We start from the raw sequence: 24,387 nt of genomic DNA on the forward strand, positions 1-24,387 counted from the left end.
TTTTAGGCTCAAATGAGTTTGAAAAGAATAATTTTATCAAGTAGTGCCAGATACAAGCAGTTAACCCAGACCCAGAAAACTAGTAATTTTATCAACAACCAAAATTCTGCATTTGAAAATCCATAGAACAACCAAAGCACAAACATTTTATTTCTAAATATCTAAAAGATCTGTCATCCCATCACTCCAGAAAGCAGCACTTCAGCCTATTACAATGCGGCGAAAAAAACACAATCTGTAAAATTGTTGCCTTGTCTGCACAGAGCCTCGAAGTATATTTTCGTGACTGCCAATCGTGCATCTACGACCAACCAAAGACATTATCAAGCAAATAAACCAGCACCAAGGAGAACGGGTAAAGAAAGAAAGCCACCAAAGATGTCCAAAGAGGGAAGGTAGTGCGAAGGCTTGCAAAAGCACCCATGACAATGCAAACAATGAGTATGACCAGCACTTCAGCTGAGAAGTCCCATGTTAATCCTCTGATGTAAACAAGGGCTAAGAATACGGCTAAGCAAAGGACATTGTTCATGGTTACTGCTCCATATATCTGCACCAAAGAATTCAGGTATAAGAGGTTATCATGGTCTTAAATTTCCACGAAATTGTCAAAATTTCCATCGAAATTTCCAATTTCTGTCATCTTCGAAATCGAAATGGCATTCGATTTCCGTCGAAATCCCAACGAATCATCAGAAATTTATCGAAATCTCGAAATTTTAGCAAAACTGGTCAAAATTTTAAGTATACGAGGAAATTTCGTCGGAATTCAAATAAGAAATTTAGGAGTTAAGTGAAATTTCTATCTTAATTTATTTTATTTATTTTGTCGAAACAGAAGATTATACAAGTGCTTTTGAAATTATATTAAAATAATAAACTTACACTAACATTTTATTTAACCATTTATGTCTAAATTATCATTATTTGTATAATAAATAATATTTAAATGATTTATGAAATTCAATTGTATTGACTGAATATGTTTAATGTACATTATCTTACAAATATATTTGATACACATACTACTTTACAACTTTTCCACCTCATACAAAACATAGATGTATTTAATTTGTAATATATTAGTCATAAAACTTATATTATTATGTATGTTAATAATTTCTAAAGTTTCACAAAGAATTCCATAGTAATATTCGTTATTTTTTCAAATTTAAATTGAAATTGACATCGCAATTGAAATTTCCGTATATTTGGAGTTTCAAAATTTGAGTCGAAATCGAAATTTAAGAGACCTTGGAGGTTATCATTGGCACTCTGCAGTGCTTAGCTCATTCACCAAAGCAAAGATTTGATTAGACAGAATGATGGCAGAGATAGTATTTGCTTTCTTTAGCACTTCAGATCATGCAGCACTCCAGTTAAACCTCTCAGAAATTGGTTATGCTACAACTCTACAAGTGCAGCTGGAAGCAGTGAGACTTCAGTGTGATCAATGAAGGTGGTGGCTTGGGAGTGGGGTGGAATCCAACTCTATTTGATATGAAAATAACTACCTAGAACCCCCTAATCGCTGCTCACGTCCAAAAACAGTTCACCATCCTCAGGCTTCTCAAAACAATATAATAATAATAATAATGTTCTCCATTGAATAGATTTTGAAATTAGGTTAACATCTGGAGCAAGGAAAGTTGGACGTTTTCCATTCTGAAATCAACCAGTAGAAAGGAAGTTCATTTGATTGAATGAAACACTTAGAAGGGTGCAGTATCCAGTTAATTCAGAAGTTGAATTTTGGAACTTGTCACCCTGACACGAACAAATTAAAAAGAATGAGCACACAGCTAACATAACAACAACAACAAAACCAAGCCCTAGTCCCACTAAGTGGGGTCGGTTATATGAATCCTTTTCCGCCAATTTATGCGATCATGGACCATTTCTTTTGATAGATTTAAGAATATTAAATTCTTACTCACTATCTCCTCCCAAGTTATTTTAAGTCTACCCCTACCCCTGCTACTGCCCCCCATAGTAACTAAGTCACTCTTCCTTACAAGTCCACTATGAGGCTTATGTCGCAAGTATCCATACCATCTGAGTCATCCCTCCCTTATCTTATCTTCTATAGGAATTACACCTAACTTATCATGAATATGTTCATTCCTTAATTTATCTTTCAATGTTATATCACTCATCCATCTAAGCATTCTCATCTTGGCAACGTTTACCTTTTGGATATTATGTTTCTTCGTTGCCCAACATTCCGGTCCATATAGCATAACTGGTCTTTCTAGCTGTCTTATAAAACTTCCATTTCAATTTTAAGGGTACTCTACGATCACATAGCACACTTGAAGCACTTCTCCATTTTACCCAACCTGCTTTAATTCTATGCATTACATCATCTTTAATTTCTCCTTCAGCTTGCATAATAGATCCAAGGTATCGAAATCTACAAATGCTATTTATTTCTTCATCATCAAGTTTAACTTTGTCTCCAATATTCCTCCTATCATTACTAAAATTACATTTCATACATTCTGTTTTATTTCTACTGATCATAAATCCTCTAGATTCCAAAGTTTCTCTCCATAATTCTAACTCAGCCTCTACTCTGTCCCTAGTTTCGTCAATTAATACAATATCATTTGCAAACAACATACATCATGGAACCTCCTTTTGAATACTTTTAGTCAATTGGTTCATCACTAAAGCAAAACGATAAGGACTCAAAGCAGATCCTTGATGTACACCTATAGTAATTGAAAATTCTCTAGTTTCTCCATTTATAGTCCTTACACTAGTAATTACTCCATCGTACATATCCTTAATGACTTCAGTATACCTACAATATACACCCTTTTACTCTAAAACCCACCATAGAACTTCCCTAAGTATCCTATCATATGCTTTCTCAAGGTCAATAAATATCATATGCAAGTCCCTCTTCTTTTCCCTAAATTTTTCCATTAATTTTCTTAAAAGATAAATAACTTTTGTGGTAGATCTCCCTGGCAATAAAACCAAATTGGTTTTTTGAGATCTTCGTTTCTAATTTTAATTTTTGTTCAACTACCCTTTCCCATAGTTTCATCGTATGACTCATAAATTTAATTCCACGATAGTTATTACAATTTTGATTATCTCCTTTATTTTTGTATCTAGGTATTTAAGTGTTTTTTCTCCATTCATCTAGTATTTTCTTAGTTTTTACAATTGTATTAAATAAATTAGTTAACCATATAATTCCGTTATCACCCAAGCACTTCCAAACTTCAATTGGGATGTTATCTGGTCCCATAGCTTTCCCATTTTTCATTTTTTTAGTGCAAACTTAACTTCGTTAACTCTAATTCTGCAAAATAAATCTTATATTTTTAGTCTTTTTCTCATTTGACAATTCTAAGTTTAAGCCTTCTATTTGGTTTTCGTTAAAGAACTTACTAAAGTAACTTCGCCATCTTTCTTTAATATCTTCGTCCTTAACCAAGACAATATCATCCTCACTTTTTATACATTTTACATTTCCTAAGTCTTTGCTCTTCCTTTCTATATCTTTAGTAAGTTTAAATATATCTCTTTCCCCTTCTTTTGTACCTAATCTATCTTACAAACTATTAAATGATCTATATTTAGCTTCACTAACGGCCCTTTTTGCATCTTTTCTTATCTCCTTATATTTTTCAAAGCTATCTTTGTTCTACATTTTTGCCACGTTTTATACCAAATTCTTTTTGTCTTTATGATTTTTTATACATCTTTATTCCACCACTAACTCTCTTTGCTATTCGAGAATCTTCTTCTTGATTCACCTAAAATCTCTTTTGCTATTTTTTAATAACGCTAACTAATCTATTCCAAAGAGTATTTGTATCTATCCCATCCTCTAAGGTACAATCCCCATCTTTGATCATTTTATCTTTAAATTTTATTATATTTTCTCCTTTTAGGTTCCATCATCTAGTTCTCCTACACTAGTTTATTTTATCATTTTTCTTCCATTTTTTAATACATATATCTCACACTAAGACTCTATGTTATGTGGTTAGACTTTCACCTGGAATAACTTTACGATCCTTGCATTATAAACGATCTACCCTCCAAGTTAAAAAATAAATCTATTTGACTTCTATTTTGTCAACTTTTAAAGGTTATTAAGTATTCTTCTCTCTTCTTAAAACAAGTATTCATTATACTAAAATCATATGACATAGCAAAGTCTAAGATCATCTCCCCAGACTCATTTTTGTCTCCATATCCATATCCTCTATGTATCCTCTCATAATTTTTATTATCTCTTCCAACGTGTCCATTCAGATCTCCTCCTACAAATATTTTCTCAGTCCCTGGTATGCCTTATATAATACTATCCATATCTTCCCAAAATTGTCTCTAAAGATTTTCTACTAAGCCAACTTGAGGAGCATAAACACTAATGATATTTATTATCTCTTGTCCTAATACCATCTTAATTTTTATAATTTTATCTCTTACTCTAGTTACATCCACAACGCTATCTTTTAAATTTTTTTCTATAATAATGCTTACTCCATTCTTATGTTTTTCTTTTCCAGTGTACCAAAGTTTAAATCTTGATTTATCGATCTCTCTAGCTTTCTCTCCCACCCACTCAATTTCTTGAAGCCAAATTATATTAATTCTTCTTATAATCATTGTATCCACAATTTCCATGCTTTTATCCATAAGTATCCCTATATTCCAAGTTGCTAATCTAATCCTAGTTTCTTGAATTAGCATCTTTACCTGCCCACGTCCAAAATGATACAGGAACCCTCGCATATTTGACATTGTACCTAGGCGCCGACGCAGCTAACATAGCAAAACAATAATAATGGCCAGGAAGCTAGTTGCCATTGCTGTAGGCATTATGCTTACACTGTAAAAAGAAAACACAATAGAGTAAGGCGAAACAAACCTCAGAAAAAGTCAAAGAGGCATTTTTCCCAGTCTTACGGCATGCAAAGATAATTGCAGACACTGACTCACTGGCATTAGTAGCCAAAGGAAGTGCGATGAATGAAATGAAGAAAGCAGGAATGCTTGTTGCATCAGAGAAGTTATCAACAGCATCAACTAGGGGATCAGCAAATACAGCAGCAATAGCAGTTCCCAGCAACAGCAACATCACTGCTTTAAATGAAGTCAACTTGGGATTTTCAACACTCCCTGTGGTCTCCTCGCTATAACCCACAAAGCGATCGTGCTCTCTTCTTGTTTGCTGCAAAAAACACTCACTAAATGTGACAATCCTAACATTAGTAATCACTTAGAAACTTTGTCACAGGACAAGTTACCTCGCGAAAATCATCAATGAACTTCTGTGTGTGAGGATCTGCATCACCATAAGCCCTAGAGCCCTTTGCCACATTAAGCCATTTTGCAATTCCTTTGATGAACTCATTCTTATCAACACGACCATCTGCATCAGCATCAAATTCTTTAATCACTTTTAACACAGCATCGTCTTTATTCAAGTCCATCTCTTCAAACTGGATTCCAAAGACAAATGCTCTTAATTCAGATTCTGAGAGTTTCCCATCTGAATCCTGGTCAATTCTACCAAAGAGCCTGTTGTCATATCCATTAAAAAGGTCAGTATAAAGCTCAAGTCATTCAGAGGCACAAACAGAATAGTAAACAAAACTAACTTTTCTATAACTTCCTCATTAGGTCTGCCATCATCCCTTAGAAGCCTTCCTAGAGCCTGCTTTTTTAATTGTCCCAGCATTCCTGATATGAAATGCTTATGCAAAGCAAAAGCAATTCGCCCCCTCTGAATCCAAGGCTGAACAAGCTACAAAACAATTTCAAAAATCAAGCATTAATCATAAGAAGAGGAGCAAATAGTTCCAAGATTCAAATCTTAATATAATACATATGATTTTACTAGCTAACCATTCATTAACAAACAAAACTCGCCATTTACTACTGTTGATTTGAATTCCCAAATCCTAGCATAGCTGACTACAAAACAGATTTGCTAATTACAGTGGCCCCATTCATCTTGAAGTAAACACCGTCTCTTGGACACTAAAAGGTCAAATTTACCCCCATTGTATGCCATTCAGGAAATTATGCAATGAAGGGTCGTCTTGGGGGTTCTCTAGGACCAAAAAGACAGGAATGTCCGAATCATTGGCCAAAAATATTTTAGCCGTGCTGTAATGTTGCAGTACTTGTTGGTCACTTAAGTCCCCAATCTGCTGCCACTTGCCAATTTGTAATTGGCAAGCTAACACAATAAGCAACCAAATGCAAGTATGCTGCATAAATATATAGGGCTCTGCTATTCATCAGGAATGGCAAGACTAGAATTAGTCAAACCTAAGGCAACTATTCCATCTCAGCCATCCATGGTTGTGGTGACCACAAAAATTAACAGGTCAGTTTGGAGAGTAGCCTCACTAGCCCCACCTGTGAGACCCCACCCGCCAGTCTCTCTCCGCCCACTCATTCTAAAGAGGTTTTTCACCTTCATTCAGAATGATGCAGGTGTTTACGAGTTCGATGGCCATTATATATATATATATTTCATATATACATATTTTCGATTGGACTACAAAGTCGGAATACTTAGTATGTTTATCAATTCTAAATATATATATGCATTTGTCCATTCAAAACTCTTTTTTGGCTTTTCAGGGTGAGGGTATAAAATTCCAGTTTCAATTACATCTTCTAGCCAGATGCTCAATTAGCTTTATGAATGACTATCAGGCAGGTATTTTGGTATCGCCTAAAAGCTCAACCAGCACTAGTACTCAAGAGCAACTCTAAAAGGACAATAATAGAAAACAATAGTAGAATTCTTTTAGACAACAAGAAACCAGCAAAAAGAGCTCAGTTCATGGGCACATAAAAGTTTGTCCTGACCTTCAAAACTGAGAGCTTAAACTCCTGGAAAGGATGCCTCAGCCTGACCATCACAAATATGCATTAGCAAGAAAGCTCTATGCAAGAGTTTCACCAGGACAACCTACATCTTTCAGGAGATTACCCTTTTTTTTATTTATCTTGAGAATAAGCGGAAAAATCTAAACATAATGTTCTAGTTTTAAAATTTATTTCAAATATTTATTTTCTATTGAAAACTGCTCTTTTAAGAAAAGAAAAGCCTTTCGGATTCCTTGTACATGCAAGAAAGCAAAGTGCAGATGAGGCACATTGAAGACAAATTTAGATGCAAACAGGACTGATTAAACAGAAACAGTTGTCACCCCTTAGGGATACTCACTGGTTTAAGCACAAGCATCCATGTTGGAGGCCTTGGACCCACTAGTTTGGGATGGAGAATCAATTACCCTTCCTAGGCCTAGCAGGCCTCCTAGTATATAATGCAGCATTTCTTACCATTCATTTTAGCATTTTACACAAGTAATGAACATTAAGGTAGTATTTGGGAGTATGGATTTTGGACATTGGATTTGGATTTGTGTGGATTTGGTTAAGACTCGATACAATTTTATATTGTATTTTCTTCAAATACACACATCCAAATCCAAAGCCCAAAATGCATGCTCCCAAGACAGGGTAATATATATATATATAAAAGATAATTAAAAGTCAAACCCTCATTCCAGGGAAAGATGTAAAGGCTAGAGATGGCAGTAAGTGATCTAACCTACCCCTTATTAATGAGGGACATTAATTGTTAGGGCTTTTTATCTCCAAGAGGCCTTGCCTATAGAAGGGAGGGGGGAGGGTTAGCTTGGCTAGGTATGCATACACATTTTCATTACTTTTGACTATTGCCAATTTGAGATTGCTCATCTCCTAGGCATCAGAGTGCTTCCTGAACTACATCCCAGGTCCTCCAAGAATTCCCTAGTTTTTCTTTCCAGGAATTCAATGGTCCTTCATTTTTTTGACAGCAACAGTAGGGATCCACCTTGGGGCAGAGAAGAGATTTTTAATTGGGACCATGTTTGCACCCACAGTAACCCAAACATAGCCATCATGACTTTTATGCTTTGGAGATGGTATTGCAGAGTCTTGATTATCAAGGCAAAAAGTGGAGGCAGGGCATGAATAACAGCCAAACTTCTTCCAATACAGATTTTGGAGACCCTTTTGGAATTCGAGGACTAGAGTAAGACTAGATATGACATGAATATTTTATGCAAAAAGCACTGGCATTGATCTTACAACATGTTACCATCCTACGAATGCTATCACACATACCCTAAAAATTAAAAACACATCGCTAGATAATTGGTTTTGAGGGTTACAATACATCGATTTTGGACCAAGGAGAAAAGTTCAAGAGATTTGAATTAAATCTCATCAACCTTCGGCCTAAGGACAAGTTGAGCATTCGAGCTCACTAATGAAAGGCGAGGATCACAGAGAGGACGTTAAATCTAGTGGAAGAAAAATGAATCTTTTCCAAAAGATGCATGACCAAAGATAAAACAGTCCTATTTCTGAATCTATGCTTCTAAGAAAATGGTCAAAAACATCATTTTCATCTAATGCATTTGCAGCTATTGTCATTGTCATTACTGCCTTTATCGTGAGAATAGGTTTTCCTCTTTTTTAGCAATTCATGTGCTGGAAAATACCAAGGAGGAGACTTAGCCTTACAGGGGCCACCAAATAAGGTTGCGAAAATTAAGGCCTAAAGGGTCACACTATGAGGTTACAATCATGGTCTTAAATTTCCACGAAACTGTCGAAATTTCCGATTTCCGTCACCTTCGAAATCGAAATGGCAGTCGATTTCCTTCTTGCATAATTTTTGTCAAAATCTCAACGAATCATCTGAAATTTATCAAAACCTCGAAACTTTAGAGAAATTTATCGAAACCTCGAGAGTGAAGTGAAATTTCTCTTTTAATTTATTTTATTGAAACAAAAGGTTATCACAAGTGCTTTTGAAATTATATGAAAAAATAAACTCATAATAATATTTTATTTAACCATTCATGTCTAAATTATCAATATTTGTATAATAAATAATATTTAAATGATTTACGAATTTCATTTGCATTAACTGAATATTTTTAATGTACATTATCTTACAAACAAGTTTGATACACATACTATTTTACAACTTTTCCACCTCATACAAAACATAGATGTATTTAATTTGTAATATATTAGTCTTAAAACTTATATTTTTATGTTTGTTAACCATTTCTAAAGTTTCACAAAGAATTCCATGCTTTACTACTAGTTTGCGTTATTTTTTCAAATCGAAATCGAAATCGAAATTTCTGTACTTTTGGAGCTTCGAAATTTGAGTTGAAATCGAAATTAAGACCTTGGTTACAATGTACAACACTACAAAAATTAAATAGGCTCACCTGAAGAAAAACTGGCAGAATGGCCAAAAACAAAAGGCCAAATAAGCTCACTTGACATAAAAGCCAAGTACAAAAAAGGCCAAATAGGCCCACTTGCCAAAGTACAAAAAGGTCAAATAGCCCTACCGAAGTGTTAAAGCTTGATATATGTTGTTGGCCCACAACCTAATAGCTTAAGCTTTTAGGTAAAATGGTAATCCAATATGGTATCGGAGCCGATTATCAAGAGATCCTAGGTTCTAGTCTTGTTGCCCACGTCTATTATCTAATGTTGTCAAGCTGCACATTCAGGGGAGTGTTAAAGCTTGGTATACATTGTCGGCCCACAACCTAATAGCTTAAGCTTTTAGGTAAAGTGGTAATCTAACATGAACAAAGTTTGTAAAATGGTCCAAGTAACAAAGGCCAGAATTAACCTTGGCAAATAGAGTTAAAGAGCAAGCCATATCCCAATGTGATAACAATGAGAAATACACAAGAAGAATAAAGTTGCTCGGGACAGAGTGCCTAGAGGTAATCTTGGCCGAGGGCCTTCATGAGTAGGTCACTTTCGTCATTAAGATAGGTGGTGATAACCTAGGGAAATACCGTCAAAAGAAAAGGCCACCTTGATCTAGTTGGTAACCTTTGAAAATTTTGATGGTTATCTTAGTCATTCAACATTATCAGTGTGTTACTATTATGTTAATAAATGAGAGTTAGTACGGGTATTATGGTTATTGGAATGCACCTCTGACATATATTATAATAGAGGGAGAGATCTATCATTGTGATTAGGTCTATCATTTTACTCAATTATTCAACATGGTATCAGGGCATGATTCTGAGACCTAAACCCTAATTGTCACAGCCACCATGAAAACTGCATGTCCACCATCATAGAAGAGTTCCCAGCAACACTATAGCACTGAAAAAAACAGCCACCAGCTGCTGGAAGCCATAGCCGTCAATGGAAATTTCCCGGGTGATGACACTGCCAGTTCAAGAACACAAAATACACTATAGATTTTGCAAAAACAAAACCATAGTCACCCACAGACACTGAGGATCTGCCCGCCACTGAAATCCCATCTCCAAAAAGTCCCCCACATGCCCTCACGCTTCGGTTGAAGGTTGCCAGGGCCAACCCCACACGCCAGCGCATGAAGCCAATTTCAGGCATGTTTTTGGCATGAATTCTTCCAGCAGTGCTGGAATCCCTCTATGAACATATTATTGAAATTTTCTATACATTTTTTGTCCAAAGATCTCACCTTTTTTAGTTTCTTTTGTGTGACACTAAGGAATGATTGTTTGATGCTTCTCAAAGCTGCTTGTCCATGTTTATTGAGTTTATTGGGCAGTGGTATTTGCCATCTTTTTTGATTCGTACATTGTGTGCCTGTGGTTTGCATCGATTGTAGAAGGTTGTGTGTGTTGGGATGGAGTTCTTGAATTCAAAAAACATGTTGTTCGCTGTGTTTTTTATCTGCTGTTCTATCGAGGTGGTATGTGTGTTATGATAGAGTTCCCAAATCTCAAAAGTGTGTCTCTCTCATCATTTACTCGTTCCATTGAACAACATATTATAGCCGTCTTAGAGGAGGACTATTCAAGGTTCTTGCAGTATCAAACATCCCAACAAGCATCTCAACACATTGCATCTTTTGTCAGAAAGTAACCATACTGTCTATATGTCATCCAGTATCTCACCCATTAGTTCCTAGGTTATCAACTCTGCTGCTGCTGACCATATGACAGGTGTCACCAACTTCTCATTTGCTCTCCAATATTATGAAATCTACCTCAACTTACCCCTGTTGATGGGTCCACTACTATCGTAAAGGGAGTAAGAATTGTGAATCCTAATCCCTCCATTTCTCTTTTTCTGTTTTGTACATTCCTAAATCTCCCTTTAATCGCATGTCTGTTAGTAAAATTACAAAATCCCTAAATTGCTCTGTAACCTTCTTTCTTGATCCTTTTCTTATTTAGGATCTAAAGACGAGGGAAACGATTAGCATTGGTCATGAGGCTGGTGGAATTTACGACTTCGAGTTGCTCTCTTCTCATATTGCTTGTAGTGCTGCTGCCACACCACATCAAATCCATTGTCACCTAGGTCATCCATCATTGGACAACTTAAAATAGCTAGTTCCTACTTTGAGTTTTGTGCCTAACCTTTGATTGTGAGTCTTGTCAATTAGGAAAGCATCATCGTGTTCCCTTTACCTCCTGAGTCAATAAAAGAGTTGTTAGCCCTTTTATGTTAGTCCATTTGATGTTTGGGGTCCTAGCATGGTTTTAAATAAAGGCCGCGACCATTACGTAACGGCATTACGTAACAGTTTTTTGGGTTACTGATACCGTTACACACTGCAAAATCGGTGGGAAGAAAAATCACAATCGTAGCGGCCATTATGGACCGCGATCGTTACGTAAAGGCCACTACGATTGTTACGTAACCGTTACAGGACTATTACACCAAAAAATTATTTTTTACTTTTTCTTTTCACTTTTTCCCTCTCTTTCATATATCATTCTCAATATACCTAGTGGCAAAAGAGGGAAAAGATTATAATGAGGATGACAATGATACAAAATTTAATATTTCTTTAAATACTAACAATAGATGCATTAATTAACAATTTGAAAATGCTAACTTGTTAAGAAAATATTTTATTTTGATAATATTAGTAATGTGATATTTATGTTCTATATTTTTCAACTTCAACCTTCCTTCTTTTCTAGCTATTTTATATTTTTATTATTCGTATGTCTTGTGTCTAATAGATTAATGGAGTGTATAATATATTTTATTTTATTAATTAATTTAGCACACATAAGAACTTTTCACAAATAAGAACAATGAGAAGTATAAAGACGCACACACGTAATTTTTCTATCAATGGTGGTTTAAAACAAATGTAAACTTGTTGCCCTTGCCAAATAACTTAGTTACACGAACTAAAGGATCCAAAATACACTAGAACTCTTTATAAGAAGGGCTAATAGCTTAAAACATGCAAGTACGCTAATATGCACAAGGTTGTTCGTGCTTCAAAAACATTCACGGCCGTTACACCCGCTTCCCATTATGTAACATCCGCTACTCCCGCTTCCCGTTACACTAATAACAGTTACGTTACGCTACCCACTACCGCGATTTAAAACCATGCTCTACACCATTTAGACGTAAAGAATGTCTTCCCACATGGCGATCAAAAGGAGGCCTATATGGAACAACCACTTGGGTTTTTCGCTTTGTGGGAGGGTGGGGGGTGGGGGGGGGGGGGGGAGTCAAGCTAAGTGTGTTGGTTCAAGAAGCCATTATATGGTTTAAAACAGTCTCCCAAGACATGGTTTGGTCGATTTAGTGTTATAGTACTTAAGTTTGGCCTTCGATAGCGCACATTAGATCATTCTATACTTTATCATCATACTTTATTCAAAAGGATTCTGCTTATTGTGCATATGGATGATATTATGATTACTGGTGATGATGATCAAGGTATCCAAAGCCTAAAGCATTTTTTGCAGACTAAGTTTCAGACGAAGGATTTGGGACTATTGAAGTACTTCTTGGGTATGTATAAGTATTGAGATCTCATATGGGAACCGTCTTGCCACAGAGGAAGTATGTTCTTGATTTTTTAGATGAGACTAGAGTCACTGAGTGGATCCAAACCGGTTTATATACCTATTAATCCTAGTAGTAAGCTAGTGCCAAATATGGGTGATTTGTAACCCAACTTTGGATGATATCAGAGACTCATTGGAAAGCTAGGTAATCTCATGGTCACTCAATTAGATAGATCTTTCACACTAAGTGTTGTAAGTTAGTTTCTTGATTCTCTGAGAACAAGTCACTAGGATACAGTCATTTGCATCTTGATATATCTCAAAGGTGCACCAGAGAGAGGTTTCTTATATCAAGATCGAGGTCACGCTCATATTTAGGGATATGCTTATGCAAATTGGGTCGAGTCACATTTTGATAGAAGAACCACAACCAGGTACTATATATTTGTTGGTGGAAATTGGTTTCCTAGAGGAGTACGAAACAAATTATGGTGGCCAGATCAAGTGTTGAGTCAAAGTATAGGGTCATGGCTCACACTACATCTGCACTTGTTTGGTTGAAGCACAAGTTGGAAGAAGTTGTTTCCACATTCTCAATCTATGAAGCTAATGTATGATAATCAAGCTTTTATTCATATTGCCCCCAACTCGATTTCCATTAGCGGTCAAGACACGCTGAAGTTAATTGCCACTTTGTTCAAGAGAAACTTGTGTAGAAGCTCATTACCACCGCTTATGTGAAGTCTGATTTGCAGCTTGTTGATTTATCTACTAAAGCCTTTGGGGGGTGCTCGTGTTAAATTCATCTGTAACAAGCTGGGAGCATATGACAGTATTATGGTCATTGGTATGTTGTTCGACATTTAATATAAAAAAAGGGGGAGACGTATCAATGTGATAATGTCTTCCATTTTACCCATTTAATCAATAGGAAATACCAATAACTTGGGAGGTTGGAGATCAACTTGGACCTAAGAACTGAGTACCACCACGATAAATAAAAGTTGGGTGGGGGAGACTATATCAACTCGAACTGAAGAAGTAAGGGCTCAACCTTGTAAAGTAAAAGGTGCGGGGTCCTAGATCACCCCAAACCTGAGATCTAAAGGCTCAACCTCATTAAAGTAAAGCTATGCGAGCATCTAATGCCTAAGTTAGAGGAGAGAAAAGATCTCAAATTAGCAACAACCAAGCAATGAAAGAATGTCAGTGTACCTAGCCAAGCTACCTCTTCCCTCCTTTTATAGGCAGATGGAAGGCCTTATAATTAAGGACTATCATTAATTTAGCAGTAGGTTACATCCGTTATAATTGCTTCAAGCTTCTTCATTTCCCTCTCATGGTTACTTTTAATAAAGAGTCTTAGGTACCTTTAAGTTTCATTCTAGCTCTTAGTCTTCCCAACAAGGGTGCATTTTATATCCTTATCAAATACACCCCACATACTAGCTCTAAAAGGTATTTTCAAGCTTGGGAGTATGAAAAAGAAAGGTTGTTCCGTCCTTGATTCCATAAGATGTGCCCCTTCTTTCCTTTATATTTATATATACTAACACATGTCAATTGGATTGAATACCTCTCTCTGTGAGGGTTCTCGTATTATATAGCAAATAGAAACGTCAGTTACAAGGCTAAAAAGCAGCAATTACAGCCATTTAGGAGACTAAATAAGACAATTACAATCAGCCTATTAATTACAGATTATCAACTACAATCAGCCTACTAATTGCAGAATATCTACAACAATAGTATAAAATCATGCAATAATTAGAGAGACTAATTATGACACCGTATTTGACTGACATCCCCCCTCAAATTGATGCTGGCCGATCAAGAAGCATCAATTTGCCCACAAGGAACTGATGGCGCTATCGTGTCAATAGCCTTCGTGAAGACGTCAGCTATTTGGAAGTGAGTAGAAACATGAGGTAGAGATATAATTTAAGTGTCCAAGGCTTCTCGAATAGAATGACAGACTACTTCAATGTGCTTTGTATGCTCATGATAAATAGGATTAGCAGCTATTTGAATGGCACTAGTATTATCAACATGAAGAGGAGTAAAATCAGATTGAGAAAAACGAAGCTCAGCCAGAAGCCCACAAAACCAGACAATCTCATAACATGCAGCAAACATTGCCCGATATTTAGATTTAGTAGAGGATTTAGTAACACAAGCTTGTTTCTTACTTTTCCAAGAGATCAAAGAATCACCAAGAAATATGCACCAACCCGTGACAGACTGCCAAGTATCAGGACATCTGGCCCAATCCGCATCACTATAAGCGACAAGGCGAAGTGGAGAGCCAGTTGGAAAGAACAACCCTCGGCTAGGTGACCCCCAAAGATATCGAATAATACGGCCAATAGCAGCTAAATGAAGGTAGTAGGGAGTTTGCATAAACTGACTAACCTACTAGACAGCGAAGGAAATATCAAGCCGAGTAATAGTCAAATAGTTCAAGCTCCCTACCAACTGTTGGAACATAGTGAGATCAAAAAGAAGATCACCCTCCTCACTTCAATATTTCACATTGACCTCCATAGGAGTATCCACCGAAGGCGAATCTTGAAGATCGGCTAGCCCAATCAAATCCTGGGTATATTTGCGTTGATTCAAGAATATACCTGAAGAATCCGTGTGCACTTCCAAACCCAAAAAATACGTAAGAGGACCAAGATCTTTCATATGAAAAGAAGCCTAAAGATTTTGCTTTAAATGATCAATCAAGTTGGAGTCGGTGCCAGTAATGACAATATCATCCACATATACAAGTAAGAGAACGAAACCAGTCGGAGTCTTGCACAGAAACAAAGAATAGTCATATTGGCTTTAAACAAAGGAGAGACGAAGCAAAGTAGACCTGAATTTTTCAAACCACGCTCGGGGAGCTTGTTTTAAGCCATAGATAGATCGCTTTAACTTACATATTGCAGAAGACGGAGAAGAAAACAAACCCGGAGGAGGATTCATGTAAATATCCTTTTTGAGATCACCATGAAGAAAAGCATTTTTTACATCCATCTGGTGAAGTGGCTAGCCTTGGAAGGCGGCAATCGAAAGAATCGTACGCACTATAGTCATCTTTGCCATAGGAGTAAATGTCTCCTCATAGTCTACCCCATATTCTTGCCTATTTCCAAGTGCAACTAAGCGTGCCTTGTACCTGTCTAGAGTCCCATCAGAGCGGAGCTTAACCGAGAAAACCCATTTACAACCAATGGCTTTAACAATAAAGAGGCAAGGAACAATATCCCAGGTATGATTGTCCCGAAGAGCCTAAAGTTCCTCATCCATCGCTTTTCGCCAACATTCATGTTTAATAGCCTCTGAAAAGCATGTAGGAATGGAAATAGACAACAAAGTAGTGTTAAAAGAAGTGTGGTAATCATCATACCGATCAGGAGGACATTATACCCAGGTATATCGTCGAGGACCAAGCTCAGGAGGCATGGGAGAATTGATCGGGCCTATCTCAGATGTCATGTCAATCTTAGGAGAAGTCGTCGGAATAGTTTCAGATGAAGGGTCAGTCTCAGGAAGAGGCAGAGTTGGTCGACGTCGAGTATACACAAGTCCAAGTTTGAACCGGTCAAGAAGAGATGGCAATTCATCAAAACAAGCTAGAATACTAATCTCAGGCAACGACTCAACATGTGTAGGAAAGAAACATTGTTTCTCAAAGAAAACAATATTACGAGATATATGAAATTTGTTAGCACAAGAATCATAGCAAACATTACCTTTTTTGGAAATACTATAATCCATAAGGCACATTTAACAGACTGAGCGGAGAGTTTGTGACGTTCATGATGAGGTAAATGAACAAAGCAAACACATCCAAAATTATGTAGATTAAGATAACTAGGATGCTGATGGTACAAACGGTAATAAAGAGAATCAAAATTCAAGACCTGAGAGGGTAGTTTGTTAATTAAGTATACTACAATAGATAATGCCTCAACCCAGAATTTAGATGGGACAGATGATTCAATCAATAGGGTGCGAACAACATCCAAGAGGTGTCGGTTCTTTCGTTTCGCCACCCCATTTTGCTGAGGAGTATAAAGACAAGAATGTTGAGAGACAATTCCTTTGTGATGTAAGAAATCATGAAACTCATGGGACATGTACCCTCCACCAGAATCAAACCTCAACATCTTAATACATGTAGAAAATTGGTTCTCAATATATGCGACAAAGTTCTGAAAAATAGATAGGACCTCAGATTTGTCTCGAAGAAAATAGATCCAAGTATACCAACTGAAATCATCTATGAATGTCACAAAATATTTATATCAAGCATGAGAAATTATAGGCGAAATGCCCCACACATCACTATGCACAATATCAAAGCATTTTGCCGCACGACTACCATAAGAAGGAAACGACACAGTTTTACTCTTACCAAGTTTGCATACAGAACAATCAAATGACAAGTATTTAGAAACATGTTCTTTATTCCCTAACAAACCAAAATTTAACATACAAGACAACACAACAAAGTTTGGATGGCCCAAACGTTTATGCCATACTTCACTCGGAGTATTAATTGTCATACAAGCCAAAGATAAACTGCTAGGAATAGAGAACTGCAGTGGAAAGAGTCTGCCAACTTTAGGCCCTTTGCGAGTATCTTCCCCGACACTAGATCTTGCACAAGACAACCATCACGAGAAAAATGGACATCACAGTTTTTCTTAACTAACTGGCCAGCCGAAATAAGATTATTAGACTGTCCAGGAGATACATAAACGTCTTTGAATGAAGGATTGATATCTCCTATTTCATTAATAGCTAAATGACTCCCATTAGCTACCTGAATTTGCGACGAACCATGATATGGACGAACATTGCACAACGCATCAGATGATTTGGTCATATGATTGGATGCAGCAGAATCAATAAGTCAAGACTTATGCGAAGTATTACCTTAAGCCCCAAGGTGGAAAAAGCTGACATAATCATTTGTTGGACCATTTCAGGGGTAAGACTAGAGGATCCAGTGGTAGATGATGAAGCTAAGGACATCTTTGGAGCAAAAGAAGTGTTCACTGTAGCCTGATAAGCAGTGGCCTGACAATTTGGAGGTCGAGTGGGACATTCTGTGATAAAGTGGCCTTGTTTCTTACAATAATTGCACACTTTCTTTGCACAGTTCGCGGCAATATGACCATACTCCTTGCAGCCAAAACACTGAACCTTGCGCATATCCTTACCCTTCCCTCTCCCATAGGCTGCATAGGCAACGGGATTCAAGTTAGCATCCCACTGCAACTCAACCTTTGTGAGAAGGCACTACTCCTCGCGAAGTAATTCTCCAAAACAAGCATCCAAAGATGGTGAAGGGTCTCGATTCATTAAATTTGAGCGAGTAGCCTCAAATTCAGGGCGCAATTTCATCAGAAATTGATCTCTGTTGCTCTGCTCATGAATAGCTTGAACAATAGAGACAGATGCAGCAGGTACCTTCACATAAGCCCCATTAGAAAAATCTCCCCACAAATTCTAAAAACCAGAAAAATACTCCTGAATGGAGAGATTGCCTTGACTGTAACTAGCTATCTCATATTCCAACTAAAATCTACGTGCAATATTATCCTGGTGAAAAACCTTCAGCAAGTACTCCCATATAGTCTTCACAGTCTTATAGGCCCTTAAATTGAGCACAATAAGAGGATCAATCGACCCTAAAATCCAGGACATCACACGTGCATCTCTGACCTTCCACTTGGTCAACTCCTTGGGCTCCGTAGGAGCTGGATCACTACCATCAATTTGGCCCCACAATTCTTTCCCCATAACAAATAAACGAAACTAGAATTCCCAGGCAGAGTAATTTTTCCCAGTAAAACGCACTCCAAAGGAATCACTAGAAGACATGATGAAACCCAACAAAAAATTGGATCACAAAAAATAAAACCTGATTCACATGTCAACAGCCTTCAATGGGACCTCTAGAAACTTGAATCGGCAAAGATATGCACCAGAAACTCTCCTCCACACTCACCGTACCAGCACAAAACAGAATCACCGAACTAGAGAATGCCAATCGCACCAAAAACGCACCACAGATCAACACCACCAAATATTTGTGACGAAACAGAACACTGACAGCCACCAAAGATTCTGAAGCAAACAGAATCAACCCAACAGAAACTGTCGAATAGCAGTTTAACACCCACCAGAAACCCAAAAAAAAACTGCCGACAGTCAAAAACTGCCAAAGACCCAAAAATTGCCGCTACCCACAAAAAAGAACCGGAAAAAAAGTAGAACAACCCTAATTGAGATAAAGCTCTGATACCATGTCAATTGGATTGAATACCTCTCTCTATGAGGGTTCTCATATTATATAGCAAATAGAAACGTCAGTTACAACGCTAAAAATCAGCAATTATAGCCATCTAGGAGACTAAATAAAGCAATCACAATCTACCTATTAATTACAGAATATCAACTACAATCAGCCTACTAATCACAAAATATCTACAGAAATAATATAAAATCATGCGATAATTAGAGAGACTAATTATGGCACCGTATCTGACTGACAACACACACTAAGGAAGATCTCAATCTTGATCCTCAAGTTCTTATCCCAGTTCATTTTACCGAGATGGGTTCTTGGCTCATTCCCCTAGCCCCCTCATTTTTTTCTTTTCCGGAGATTTAATCCCCATGGAACGACTTCGGTTTTAGCTCCCGATGTGGGACCTTTGTTCAATGTACCAAGGTGAGTTGTTGGTTCTTCTCTCCAACATCACTTATTTTTTTTAAAAAATGGTTGAGAATTGGCCAATATAAATCTTCAGCCCTCTAATCTAAGCTCCCTTAGACCTCGGTTTCAACTACAGATGTGGGACAATGATTCCTTCCATCAACATGAGACTTCACCCTTTTAATATTCATATTTTATTTATTACTTTAACGAGAGATACAAATTGTAACAATGTACACAAACAACGAATATTAAAAGATAAAATCAAACAACCCTTTATAGTTACCTGATAAAGGCAATAAGAAATTAATAGCACGATAGAGACAATAAGTGCAATCAAGACTGCTAAGTGCCTTCCAGAAGTTGAATGGAAAACTTGTGGTACTTGAACAATGATAAATGGAATTACAGATACAGCCATGATCCTTGCAGCATAACTAGTCCAAATATCAGTAGTAATACCAGAACCTACAAAGATGGAGAATTATTGAATTATATAGGACATCATAGCCAAGCAATGACAAAGCCTTTGATATAGGGATTCTAATTTCTAAATAATCATGAAAGGAAACAAAAACAACTTGCAAAACATAGTGAAAAAAAATAAGATCATGTGCATCTACTTGTAAAAGTTTTGCTGTGGGCATACCAAGATCAGCTGGAGGGTTTGAATTGTCTTCATGTAATTACCATAAAAATATCAAGCTCAACAGGAACTGTGAAATTTACCATTTAACAGAACTTCACCACAAAAATCATTGGGAAATCCAACATCGATCGGCAATGGAAATTGTAACCAATTTTATAAACTAGTTGGTATCTTAACTAATGGCTTAAGATTTTACTTAGTTTCGACCCCAATCAGAATATAGCTTAATCATAAGGGGCGATTTTTTCCCAATTTCCACCAATTATATAGGATTTTCTTCTTCACAGTGACTATACACATTCCACAAATAAATCTATCCATGTGCATTGACTGCATTCACATTTCATAAGTTCAGATTACACATTCAAAAGAGTACCATCAAATGAATCAAACAGCAGCAATCATGAAAAGCATTGTGTTCCAGCAACAAAAAAACAAGAAAAATTAGAAAGAGTGGACATGTCTCAATAGGTGATGTGAGAGCCTAACAAGACTGACCTGACACGTGCTGTTTTAATCTCTGTCACCTATGTTCAAAAGTGTTCAACAGGGTCCAGGGCTCCAGGCTGAGTTTTTAAAAAATAAATTAACTATTTTCTGATGAATTTAAAATGCATATCCTGGCATGTAAGAAATGTCTGTAATAAACACATGTCAAGATTGCCTGTGCTTTCTAGCCTATGAGCCAACAAAAAAGTTTTACATGATATCAATGCAGTGGTATGGTCTCACATGTCTGCATGGCATCATTCAAGCTTGGACATGAGAGGCATGTTGGCTTATTAGGAGAGGAACCGTAATGGATTCATATATAGTTGGATATCTCCAGTTTTCTCCCATGATCCCCAACTTTTTAGTTCTTTAACCAAATGCATGATCTAAGATTATTCATTCTCCAATGCATGCAGGTGTGACTATTTCCTTTCACGTGTCCTTGCAGGTGAATCTGTGCATCGGAGAAAGAGAGAGGAGGGGAACTTTATTGTTGACACCTTATTACTGCCTGCATATTGCACATAAGAACATATTAGAACAATTCTTTTAATTAATATGGTATATCTTGATATACACATTTTTGGACCAATTCCTAATTGCTCAAGGTTTTGCAATAGCATAATTGGAGGTGTGTCATTGGTCTGATGCACTTTGTTTTGTTCATATTTGTGTCTTCCCCTGGATGGAACAGAGTTGCGCAAGAGTGGCTGTGTTGTGGAGCTTGATATTTTGAGACCAAATCTGGGTAACCTAAGGTTTTTGAGATAAATGGCTACCAATTATATGAACAACCACAAATAGCAAGTTCGTTGATACCATTATGATCGGGATGCTCAAGAAGAGAAAAATACCGGTTAAGCTAAACCTTTTTGTATCTTGTGAATCTACTGCAACTGAATCCCGAATGTCGCACTTGCCAACAATAACACAAGATCCCCATATTATAGTAAGCAGCATAACAGTTGATCCAGCTAGCAAGCCCATTCCAACAGAAACCTGACTTTGAGCGGTTTCTTTACTGCCAGAAAGTCCAGACACTACAGAAAAAGTCAAAATACAAAATAAATGGTTAGCAGAAACAACTCAGAATTCCAAAAGCAATCATCAAAATCTGAAACCAGGAAAGCTACATAGAAATACAAATTTACAGATTTTATATCCAAAACTCTATAACATAAGAAACTTCACTCAACTAAGTCTACAGCAATTATTCGACTTATAACTGACCAGCTTGATATTTTTCAAATCAGAAACAACATAATGACTAACATCAAATTTACTTGCTGTTATTTTATTTAAACTTTTTTCACAAAACCGATGGTTAATAGTTAATTTACTAACAAAGATACTAAACCAGTAAACACAACCTCCAAAACGAAGAACATTAAAAACAAAGAAAATCACACTTAATGCCAAAATGCAAATAACTGAATGGATAAATAAACAAATGAAAACAAATTTATGAGTATGTCTCTCTTCAGCAGTTCAGCTCAATTCTCTAGGAGTATGGGGAATGAAAGGGTCAATCAGAAGCCACTGCTCCAAGAACTGCTCACAAACAAATCAGAGGAAAAAAAAAAACACAAAGCATAAAAGTGGGATTTTATAATTTTTTCTTTTCAAGGGATGAAAAGAATACAAGTCTCTAATTTCTTATTTCCAATTTTAAAGGCCTATTTTGGTTGGGAAAATGAAAGGAAAAGAAAGGAAAGGGAAAGAAAATAAGAAGGAAACTCATTTTCTACAATATTTTCCCTCTATACCAAATGTTACAAAAAATAAAAATTTGTTTTAAAATGATTACAAATTGAGAAAAATTAAATCTAAATGATTCGTAATATTATATTTTTATTCATTGATTTGATATTTTTTATTTTTTATTTTTTATTTTTTATTTTTACTTTTCTTCTTGGATTCCTTCATATTTTCCTCAAGATTTTCCAAGTTTCAAACAGGCTTAAGGAAAGAAAACTTTTACCTCACATGATATTATACTAAGGCTAAGCTGAATTAACTCTTTAGTTTAAAAACCCAAAAATAATACTCTGATTGTTCTGAAAAACTCTGAAAGAAAAAAGTTTTGAATCTCGGATGTTCTCTCTACTTGATGCCAGAGATCAACTAAGCCATTCGCGCCAAATCAATACATTTCTAAAACACAAATCAGATCCACCAACAGAGCACAATACTCCAAAATTTTCCTTTTGTTCCATTTTCAACGGTTCTAAGTGAATACGTACGCCAGATAGAATACCTCCAGAATCTTTCAACAGCTACTTTACTGCCAACTCCATCACAGATCCCAGTTTTCATTTCTCGTCAAAAATTTCCCAGAATCCAAAGGAACCTTGTCTTTCCTAACCGATTTAAATTTAAAACTCATTTTGTTTCATCAAGAACAAGAAGAACTTTCTCGAGTTCACGGATGCCTTAAATATCTATACGAAGATCACCTAGTGTTCCTCGTCCACCCCGAAAAATAAATAAATAAACTCTATCCATCTTTGAGAGCTCAGAATTACACCTGAGATTTGAATATGAATTTGTGCAGATATGAATAAAATGCAATACGAAATCATATTGAACTTTTTCAAATCCGCACACATTCAAATCAAAACTTGAAATCCATGCTACCAAGCACAATCCATTTTTTTCTCCGCCAATTCGACGCTTCCCACGTAAAACTCTACAATATTGGGAGGGAAAGTCTGATTTATCTTGGGAAACAAACAGCCTACTTAATTTTAAAAATTCTCAAAAAAAAAAAAAAAAAAAAGCAAGGAAAAGGAAACTGGTACCGAGGATAAGCAGGGCATCAGGAAGGGCTCCGAGCACAGGGAGGAAGAGGCCGCCAATAATACCGGGGCCGAGAATCACCAACAAGAGCTCGCTGCCACTGGAGAGGAAAGTAGCCGCGAGGTACATGAGGTACCCGTAGACGACGATGAGGAAGATGTTACCCAGCACGGTGGTGGTGCAGGGCATGAAACCATACGTCAGCTCACAGGTCTCCGACGACGTCATCGCCGGCGGCGGCGGGGTGGGAAAGACGATGAAAGGCGAGGGCAGGATACCCAGATCGACGCCGTCGGAGATTAGGTCATCAGTCACATACGGGCGGCCGGAGACGCCCGTAGAACGGAAGCTGGCGGCCACGAGGAGGCAGAGGAGGAGTAGTGAGCTGTTGGTTGGTGGCTTGAAGGTAGCCATTTCTGCACTGCAAGCCAAAATCAGCGTCTGCGATTCATATACATATGTACATGGTATATTTGAAAAAGAGAATTAATTAGAGAGTGTTGCTGCCGTGTTACAGCCGCGTGGGAGGGACGGTGGGACACTGCACCTGAATCGGACCATCGGAACTGATGAGAAATTTGATTTTATTCGCGTTAATGACGGCAGCGATTGGGAAGTCCTTCTCGGTGCGCCGCGTGGTTTCAGAGGCATTTGCATTAATGACATTTTTTTCTTTTTTCTTTTTTCTTTTTTCTTTTTTCTTTTTAAAATCATATAATGTTGTTTAAAATCTTCTTGCTATAATTCATCGTATATTTTACGAATATAATAGCGAAAAATATATCATTATTAGTAATACAAATTATTTTAATAATACATAATAACACAATACAAAGAACATTTATGTTTAACACAGAAAAATGGTAGGGATGATTTCT

General features: G+C 36.8%; 1 protein-coding gene across 1 annotated transcript; it reads right to left on the reverse strand.

Annotated features, from left to right (window-relative positions):
• Positions 1 to 24,158, reverse strand: LOC131154836 (sodium/calcium exchanger NCL). The gene is made up of 7 exons (XM_058107617.1): positions 23,512 to 24,158; positions 21,565 to 21,750; positions 19,856 to 20,037; positions 5,631 to 5,776; positions 5,277 to 5,550; positions 4,898 to 5,200; positions 1 to 550 (listed from the first exon to the last, which is right to left on the reverse strand). The coding sequence occupies exons 1-7, from the start codon at positions 23,921 to 23,923 to the stop codon at positions 302 to 304; spliced, it is 1,752 nt and encodes a 583-aa protein (XP_057963600.1). The 5' UTR covers positions 23,924 to 24,158; the 3' UTR covers positions 1 to 301.
• Positions 24,159 to 24,387: the final 229 nt, after the last annotated feature.

The sequence above is a fragment of the Malania oleifera genome, chromosome 1, assembly GCF_029873635.1.
Source record: "Malania oleifera isolate guangnan ecotype guangnan chromosome 1, ASM2987363v1, whole genome shotgun sequence".
NCBI classification, from domain to species: Eukaryota; Viridiplantae; Streptophyta; class Magnoliopsida; order Santalales; family Ximeniaceae; genus Malania; species Malania oleifera.

Bases quoted from the DNA above. Each gene is read 5' to 3' on its own strand.
- LOC131154836 (XM_058107617.1), bottom strand. From the start codon at position 23,923: ATGGCTACCTTCAAGCCACCAACCAACAGCTCACTACTCCTCCTCTGC. The intron at 20,038-21,564 runs GTATTTTTCTCT...CCATCTTTGTAG, and splicing joins AAAAAGGTTTAGCTTAACCG to GTTCTGGTATTACTACTGAT. The intron at 5,777-19,855 runs GTAACTATAAAG...ATTGTTTTGTAG, and splicing joins TTTCTTATTGCCTTTATCAG to CTTGTTCAGCCTTGGATTCA.